The sequence below is a fragment of the Pollachius pollachius genome (assembly GCF_949987615.1).
Source record: "Pollachius pollachius genome assembly, chromosome: 19".
Lineage (NCBI taxonomy): Eukaryota > Metazoa > Chordata > Actinopteri > Gadiformes > Gadidae > Pollachius > Pollachius pollachius.
Window position 1 is genome coordinate 7,568,804 of NC_136952.1, and position 9,370 is coordinate 7,578,173.

Consider the following 9,370-nt stretch of genomic DNA (forward strand, 5'->3'; position numbering starts at 1 on the left):
GCCCACTAGAGGCAGCTACAGAGGCACTCCTGAACACCTGTAGCCTGACGGTAATAAACCACAAGAGGATAACAATAACATTACTGTAGACTGTTACCGTAAACAAGCAAAAAACAAGACACTTTTTTACTCTCTGCATTTCTGCGTTGCTAGAAAACAACCGTCTTGTTGTGGCGTCTCATCACTCCTATAGAGGTATCAGAGTACAGCTCATTGCTTATTTAAAATGTACTTTCAGAAGGTAATGCCGCTTCCAGTAACGGGTCTCATACTATAGCCGGTGGCCGTTGAGTCAGACTAATACAATGCCTGTTAGTAAACAGTGTGAGCCAAGATATAACCAAGAGCATATGATTCGGATTAAAACGCTCAAGCCTGCGTTTTAATCCGGGGTGACGCAAGGAGCTGTGGATTTGAACACAGGCTTGGGGCATGAGAGCCGAGTTGTGAAAGTGTTTCTTTCCTTGGAAAGAAAAACACCTCCCCGCTCATTCATAGTGTTTCTGAAATACACATATAGCCTACCTAGGGTAAGGGTAGGCTATTTGATGGATTGCAGGGGGTACTCAGATAACCCCCCTAAACGTAGCATCTATCTACCTATTTTGTTTATATCTATCTATCTATCTATCTATCTATCTATCTATCTATCTATCTATCTATCTATCTATCTATCTATCTATCTATCTATCTATCTATAGACCTACTTTCAGACTTCAGATCAGCTGAAGTTGTGATTGTAAAAGCCATATTAATTGTTTCGCTCCCTAAAATGTTTCATGCTGGAGAACTAGGCTGAGAAAATATATATTTGACAGATACAGTAGTGAAAATAGATGTGAGAAACACTGGCAATTATTCCTATTTACTAATGGGCTACAATACACGCCAAAGCAAGCCAGAAGATGCTTTGTGGTCCATATTCACATATAGATCCTATCCCCTCTTTCCATTCACTACCCCTAGTTCTCCACCAACAAAAAGTCAGCTGATATGAATCATCATGCACTAGGACCCAGGAGCTCTCAGTTTTCAAAGCCGGTGCTGCTGCTGCCTCTCACACACACACACACACACAAACACACACACACACACACACACACACACACACACTCCCTCTCTCTCTCCCCTTGGCTTCCTCCTCCTGTTAGAGCCGTCTGTCTCTCTGTCTCCCCCACATGCCGGTCGTCAGCTCTCTGGTTCCCAGCCAATCGGATGCATGTCTCTCCACAGAGGAACTCAGACCGCTGGTCGGGCTACACGTCCAACTCTCTGACTTGTGGGTCCTTCACCCCAACTTTCCCTTCCACCAGAAGAGGCTGAGCTGGAGGACATAGCAGGGGATATTCGTCTTGGGCTGTGTGTGTGTATGTTGGTCCATCGGCCGCTACGTCATTCAACCCTGGACTGCAGGGACCAGCAGAGAGAACCAGCTTGTTTGACTTCAGCCCCTGGATGGAGTGGATGCCGGTGAGGTGGTGAAGTTCTGCTGGTTCAGCCAGGGACCACAGCCCGGGGACCATGGACTCATCGGGTCAGAGTTCAGCAGCAGCACACAGAGCCCTGAGGGTCCGGTGAGTGGAGACGTCTGAGCTGAAGGGGAAGAACGATGGGGAACTCCTCTGGATGTCCGGAGCCTCCGGCGGGGAAGGAGCCCAGGCTGGTGTCCTCTCCCCCCAGCATCCAGAAGCCCAGGGCGGGGAACAAAGTACCGCCACCCCCGGATGGGGAGCTGGAGGAGCGCTTCAACACACTTTTGGTGAGGACACACACGTATACACACACATGTGCACACACAGATATGTATAAACAGACACACACATGCACACACACACACACACACATATATGTAAACACACACAGAACACACGCACAAATGCACGCATACACACACACACACACACACACACACGCACGCACGCACACACACACTGTTAGTGGCACACATTGATGTAAGCTTGTGAAGATAAAGCAGATTTTATTTTCCTAAATCTATACATTAAATCAATACAGATCAGAGCAGCACAATAGTACATCAGCTCAGAGGGCAACACAATTCCTTATCAGAGAATGGATCCTCTGGATAGCATACCTCCAATGCTAACTTGATTTTCTCGTTATCGAGATACAGCTCAACTTCACGTGTTGACAAGCGAAAACAGAATGAGGGACATGGTTACTGTTCAGCCTGACAATGCAGCCGCTGTGACTGAGAACTGGACACATTCCTGCTGGGCCTACTGTGTCGGTCTGGGCTAGCTGGTCGAGTTTCTGTATCGATGTGGTTCTGGGTTCTAGGGTCTGGCTTCTGGGTCTGGGTCTGATTAGGCTGAATCAGGGTCATGGATTGTAGCGTTATCCCAGTCTATTGAAATGCCATTTTTGCACTCTTGCTTCCTTCAAGCTGTGCTTGAGTTTACAGCCCTCTGAGCCACAGGAAGAAAAACATTACAAGAAGAAAAAACACAAAGACAAGGAGAATCAGAGGGAGGAGAATGAGGAGCGATCTTTGACTTCTAATTCTCCTATGCCCTAGCCAGTTAATGTTGAGTTGGGATGAGGCAATGTTGCTGCATGAAACAGAGATGGATATCCCTCTACCAGAAGCCCCGCCCTCTTTCTCGCCATAACACCCATTTGGAGCATCATGTTCCAGGCGTTCCGTGGTGGGAAGAGAACGATTGGAAACAACGTTCTGGTCTGATAAGGTTCTTGGTGGTCGAAACTCACCACCTTGCGGTCCAGTTTAACCACAGTCCAGTTTATCTGTGACGTGCGACATAGCGAAACACCAACTCCAACAACAACACTATTAAATAGTGCATTCTCCAGGCACTAGCCCACCTAATGGTTTTTGCTTGTTAGAATATTGCATGTCATTTTACACACATAAACTCTGTAAAAGGTCACTCTGGGCCTGTAATGCAATGCATACAGTAAACAACACCTCTGTGTTTCTTTACGAGCAACTAAAGCCGAATACCTTTGAACTCAGTGTTTATTGTCAGATCTGCTGTGTTTGACACATAACATCACAACACATAATCCAAGTCAAGGGCGAAGTTCGGGTGTTTGAGAAGGCAGGAAGGATGCTAGTATTTGTGGTGTTTGAGAATTGTTGTCGTACAGCATATTTCTGAATGTCTCGCTGACAGATGGCTAAGTTACAGAGACAGAGCGATAGAGATAGATGCTTAGAGATGTTTCAAACTGTAGTCTCTGTCTGCCTTGCTATCCACAGTATTACATGTTTGTGTATGAGTGCATGTGTGCATGTATATGTATGTGTATGTGTATGTGTGTGTGTGCGCGTGTGTGTGTGTGTGCGTGTGTGCGTGCGTGCGTGCGTGTGCGTGTGTGTGTGTGTGTGTGTGCACGTGCCCGTGTGTGTGTGTGTGTGTTTGTGTGCATGCTGTGTTACGGGACGCGTATTTTGTAATAAAAATCTTGCGGTTAACAGAGCAGCAGTAATCCGGCCAATTCACATTTAACAAGGAGCCTGATTGTTGTCTGTGAGCATGCACTGCATTTTATTTGCTCATTGATCAGCGTGGACCAAGGAGTAATTCTGCAAACACACTGCTCCCCACTGTCTCACTCTCTCTCTCCAGCAGCAGACTGTGGATGTGTCTGTCAACAGATCATAAATTTAAACCGTTCCTCTGTTGTAGAATGCTAATCCCGGTCGGGTTGCAGGAGAAAGCACTTTTTTTTCTGCTACATCATCACTGTGGCTCTCCTTACACCCACGCCTCCCCCTGTCGCACCTCCTCTGCATATGCACCCCCTTCTCCTCTCCTCCCCCCTTCTCCCTGGCCCATCCTCCTCCTCCTTCTCCCCAATCACATCCTCCTTACACCTCCTTCTCCCCTTCCTACCCCTTCCTTCACATCTCCCCCTCCTCCTCCTCCACCACCTATCCTAACCCTCAGACCCCTTCTATTCCTCCTCCTGCTCCTCCTGCTCCTCCTCACCCACCACCTCCTCCTCTCCTCACATGCACCTCCTCCTCCTCCCAGTGCTGCCCCTTCTCAACCAAAGCCCGCCAGCACCTCCTACTCATATTCAGCTGACTCTGCAGATCAGCGGATCTGAGATCCAGTATGCAGGGCCTGCATACTAAACCAGCAGCCCTCTGCAGGACTCTCTGTTTCCTGCTGCAGAGGGATGCTTTGAGTAACTGTGGTCTTCCAACCACCTGTAGGTTTCAGGGAGGAGGCAGGCAGGGGGGACAGTGGGTTGATTTAGTGGGCGGAGCTATCGAATGGCGCTTTAGGGACTCTAAAGTTTCATCTGCTTTAATCTGATCTGAGGGAAACAGGGTAGCAACTGTGATGTTAGGTTCCCGTTAGATTTGTCATCCGTCTGCCACTTATCCCTCACAGCCGCTTATTGATCCGATGACGTCATTCGTCCAGTCTGACCAATCCGAGCAGAGAACAGCTGATCAGAGTTATGGATCTCTGGCCCTGATCTCTGCTCCACGCCTTCATCACTAGATAATAACTCTGCTGCAGCAGTGCATGCAGGTCAGACGTTACAACACTATAGTTCCCTCTGGAGACTCATTCATAACTCGCAGGAGTTCTTTCACCACTGAGGTTACAGAAGCACTGCTTGGTGTGAAACGTGGGACAAAACCAGAGCACCTGTCATCGATACATTTGGTTTATATATATTGATGCTGGCATACTGACAATCGTACATTGTGTCACTCTCTAATAACAACATAGATTCATATGAATGTGTAGTTAACCAACAGGCACACAGCAAACACACTCACAGCTAGTTGATGATGGTGATGATCATGATCATGATCATTCTGAGGATAATGATGATGATGGTGGTAATAGTTATGATGTTGGTGGTGATTGTGAGGATGATGATGGTAGTGATAATTGTGATGACTCTCTCTATCTCTCTCTCTCTCTCCAGAACACGATGAACCTGCCGGCTGATAAAGCCAAGATGCTGAGTCAGTACGACAAGGAGAAGAAGTGGGACCTCGTCTGTGACCAGGTCAGCTTCCTCCTCTTCCTCCTCTTCCTCCCCTTCCTCTGACCTTTCCTAATGACTTTCCCCTGGGCCCCTGACCTTTCAGTTACCTCTCCTTCCTCAGACCTAACTCTTGACCCATAAAGTCACACTTACTGCTTTCGAAACAGACTCTAATTGAGAAGATATTAGATGAATTCATTATTACAGACAGAACTGCCTCTGACTTAAGCTTCTATCGGCAGCTTGGTCCACACTGAACAACTTCTTACGTCGTGTTTCAGGAGCGTTTCAAGGTGAAGTGTCCTCCCTCAGCGTATTGTGAGAAGCTGAAGGGTTACGTGGACCATGGCGGAGGGGTCGCCAGGAAGGTAAGCTATCAGAAGAGCCACCTTTACCACCAGACATTTAGCGGTGGTTCTCTCACTATTTCTATGAATGTACTACTGCTAAGATGTTCTTTCAGACAAATAACCCTGTTGCCAAACAAAACATGAATATAAATAATGCATCTGCATTTTATTTGGTGCAGAAATGAACATAAATGGGTTGTTCGATTATGTTGAAAGATTAAAGGCTAACAACTAACCAATTTCAAAGTTAACCTTACCCCTATTCTTATTCCTCAGTTTAGTCACCCTTAGTCTACCACCTAAACGTCCCAGTCTCTAACACAGCATATGAATCAGGAAAAGTTTGACGAGTTCAACCTGGCAGGTTTGGCTTCATTCCTTAGAACAAAGCTCCAATCTTTCGTCAGTGTCTATATTGAGACGGATGATAGAATCTACTAACTAACCACTAGTTACCACTGGGGCAACTTGTAAAGACTGTTAGTTTGACAGAAGATGCCTAAGCCTAACTTCGGTGTATTTTAAACAATAAACCTACAATTGTTAAAGATAAGTAATAAACTCATAATGACCGGTTGATACAAAAGCTGCAAATCAAAAACTACATTTTGCTTAATTTAAACTAATTGTTATCATCTTGTCTGATCCTGGTAGTTTAGGAAGCAGGTCCACGAATCCACCCAGGTTCTACGAGAGCTGGAGATCTCTCTGCGGACCAACCAGATCGGGTGAGCTCCTCCTTCTTAAAAACATCTAGTTTCAACCCTCCTGCCTTTTAGTATTTACTTATATTCACTACTAAGTCGTTAAGTAGACCTTTTAATCCGAAGTCGTTCAGAGGATTCATATTCATGTCGTTCAGGAACTCGCCCAAGCCGCCACACTATCCATTACTAATGTAGAAATAGAACAAACCTGCTTCACAGCCTGTGATGATGATGAGTGTGAACTGACCCTGAGTTTGAGTGTCCCCCTGGTCTTCTCCCATCCCATCCAGTTGGGCTCAAGAGTTCCTGAACGAGGAAAACCAGGGTCTCAAGGTGCTAGTCGACTACCTGTCCTTCGCCCAAAGCGCTGCCATGTACGTACCAGAAAGGTGTTGGTTTGCATAGGCTGTAGCAGTGTACTGGAGGGCATGTGGGGAATGGTGGTGCGTTCTGCTGAGTACCCTGCAAACAGCTCATCGATCAAAGCCCAATGCAACGATTCGATTTGGTTGCAAACCTGTCGTTTTTGGTCTGTGTGACCACAGGAATTTAGTTTTAAGAGCATCAGGGGCCTTAACCCTACCTGTCTATGTCAGTGTTAACCTCTATTTAAGCCTTTGTTTCCACACAATATCACACCACTATCTTAACATCACACTGAGTTTATGTAGGATCCTAAATGACCCTTCTCACACAGTGGAATTCAACCCCTAACCACTCATCCCCTAACCCTAGCCGTTCAAGCCCAGTTCCTTGATGGCAAAGTAACAGATACTTATAGCAGGATAACTAATACACTCCATTAGATGGATGCTTTAACCCTAAACCTCACAGTCCAGAGAGGAGTCCACTCTCAGCCTCATATGTTGATAGATGAAAATAGAATCGGAAAAATAGAAGTGAAGTTTGCGAGGTCTAGACAACTAAAGCTGTTATATGAAAAGGAATTTACCCCCACGGGAATCCTGCCAGGAATGCTAGCTCCTCTGGAGCTTGGGTTTTATTTACCCTGGATTAGGTTTAAGGTGCTTGCACACTGCCCCAACAAACGCCAACAAACACCATAACCAACACGTGAACATATCTGAATCGACATGGGCAAACTTCAGCCAACGGTCTATAGTTGGGTACGGTGTTTGTTGGAGCATTGAGCAAGCCCTGTTAGACAGAGATAGATATTGTCATACCTCTGTAGCTTAACACCAGTGTACCTGCACAGGAACGACATGGATAGTTCAGATGGCAGCTCCTTGCTTGGGTCAGAGAAAGGAAAACTGGACAAGTCTCTGGAAGACCTCCATCGCACCAGCAGTAACTCCCCCAGCCACGGGGCTTCAAAGGGCAGCAAGATCTTCACAAGCAGGTAGGTGGCCGGTCAAAAGAGGCCCTGGAAACCAAGAGCCTGGACAAGTGGGTCCTAGGAAATCATTGGTCTTGAAAACCAGGCCCCTGGTTACCATGTCCCTGGGAAACAACATGCTGCATGGTTACCATGTCACTGGAAAACCAGTTCCCTGGTTACCATGTCACTGGAAACCAGGTCCCTGGTTACCATGTCACTGAGGATAGGTCCCTGGTTACCATGTCACTGGAAAACCAGGTCCCTGGTTACCATGTCATTGGAAAAAAACAGGGTCCATGGTTACCATGTTACTGGAAAACCAGGTCCCTGGTTACCATGTCACTGGAAAACCAGGTCCCTGGTTACCATGTCATTGGAAAACAACAGGGTCCATGGTTACCATGTCACTGGAAAACCAGGTCCCTGGTTACCATTTCCCTGGAAATCTAGGGACCTGGAAAACCACTGCAGGGCAGAAGCGGTCACTTCAGTCTGGTAGTATTCCATTTTTCCGGGGCCTAAAGTTTGACTGAGTTACCCCCCGCGCACGCGACCGTGAGAGTAATACGAACACATGGACACGTTCCAAAGGGATCATTCCACAACAGGGCGGCTCCATTTTGTCTTCTGTCATTCATGCCGTGTAACAATATCTCCTTCTGTCAGGAGCGCAAGCAGGTGTAGTCTACCCAGTCCCTCTACTACCGTACTCTACGGGAGTACTATTTTACCCCTCGGACATCCTACATCAAGTAGTCAGTTGGGCGAAGTTATTCATCAAACAATGTTTGCTTTTCACACTTTGAACACTAGTGTGTGACACATGCTAGGTTAGTGGGTTATTGTTGTTAGTGACGTACGGGTTGTTATGACATATGGGGATTGGAAAGCAAGTCAACCACCTAACTAACTACCTATAATCAAAACAGGACAACAGCACAAACAATGTGTTATAGCGCTTGTACATTTGTGACGTCATGTTCGAAACTGCCACAGCCTTTGTTATGAAAGACAAGGCAAACAAAGATTTGATTACCCTAGGTAATCGTATATTTACATTTGTTTTGCATTTCACAATGCTACAACTCTCTCAAGGCATCACAAAATGCCAACAGACACTCCCATGATGCACTCTGATGTACAAGCCCTATCATACGCTGTTTATAGTATTATGATTATTATTATGAGAATAACTTCTATGTTTATAGACAGAGAGACAGGCAATCTGGGAGGGACAGATAGGTATAGAGACAGAAAGACACACAGACAGGTCCAACTGTCTTCATCAACGTAGGAAAGTTCTGCGGACGTCGCGCGGCGTGAGCCCGAAGGAGGACGTCCACCTCTGCATCATGTGCTTACGGGCCATCATGAACTACCAGGTGAAGCCCCGCCCACCTCTCACCTGTCTGACCGCCTATCTGATCACCTGTCTCTGATCACCTCTCTCTCTGATCACCTGTCTCTGCACACCTGTCTCACTCTATCCTGTTTCTCTACTCACCTGTCTCACTGTATCCTGTCTCTCTGAGCACCTGTCGCTGATCACCTGTCTCTCTGATTACCTGTCTCTGCACACCTGTCTCACTGTATCCTTTCTCTCTGCGCACCTGTCTCACTGAATCCTTTCTCTCTGCACACCTGTCTCTCTGATCCCCTGTCTGATCAACTGTCTCACTGTATCCTGTCTCTCTGATCACCTGTCTCTGTATTTACCTGTCTCTCTGTACACCTCTCTCTCTCTATATACCTGTCTCTCTCATCACCTGTGTCTTTGAACAACTGTCTCGTTCTATGCATGTCTCTCAGACCACCTGCTTTCTGTTTACCTGTCTCTCTGCACACCTGACTCGGTGATAACCAGTCTCCCTGTACACTTGTCTCTATGTATACATCTTCTCTTTGTATACCCGTCTCCCTGATCACCTGTCTCTCTGTACACCTCTTGCTCTCTATACCATCTACACCTCTCT

The 9,370-nt window shown here is 46.6% G+C and overlaps 1 protein-coding gene across 1 annotated transcript in view; it reads left to right on the forward strand.

Moving 5' to 3' along the window:
• Positions 1–1,108: 1,108 nt before the first annotated feature.
• The window catches only part of LOC307090711 (formin-like protein 1), a 24,830-nt gene continuing 16,568 nt past the window's right edge, over positions 1,109–9,370 (forward strand). Inside the window, exons 1-7 of the mRNA XM_079757464.1 lie at positions 1,109–1,759; positions 4,936–5,019; positions 5,280–5,366; positions 6,003–6,076; positions 6,346–6,429; positions 7,275–7,418; positions 8,692–8,779. Coding sequence (XP_079613590.1) covers positions 1,610–1,759; positions 4,936–5,019; positions 5,280–5,366; positions 6,003–6,076; positions 6,346–6,429; positions 7,275–7,418; positions 8,692–8,779 — 711 coding nt within the window. The 5' untranslated portion in view covers positions 1,109–1,609. The remainder of the gene's footprint in view (positions 1,760–4,935; positions 5,020–5,279; positions 5,367–6,002; positions 6,077–6,345; positions 6,430–7,274; positions 7,419–8,691; positions 8,780–9,370) is intronic.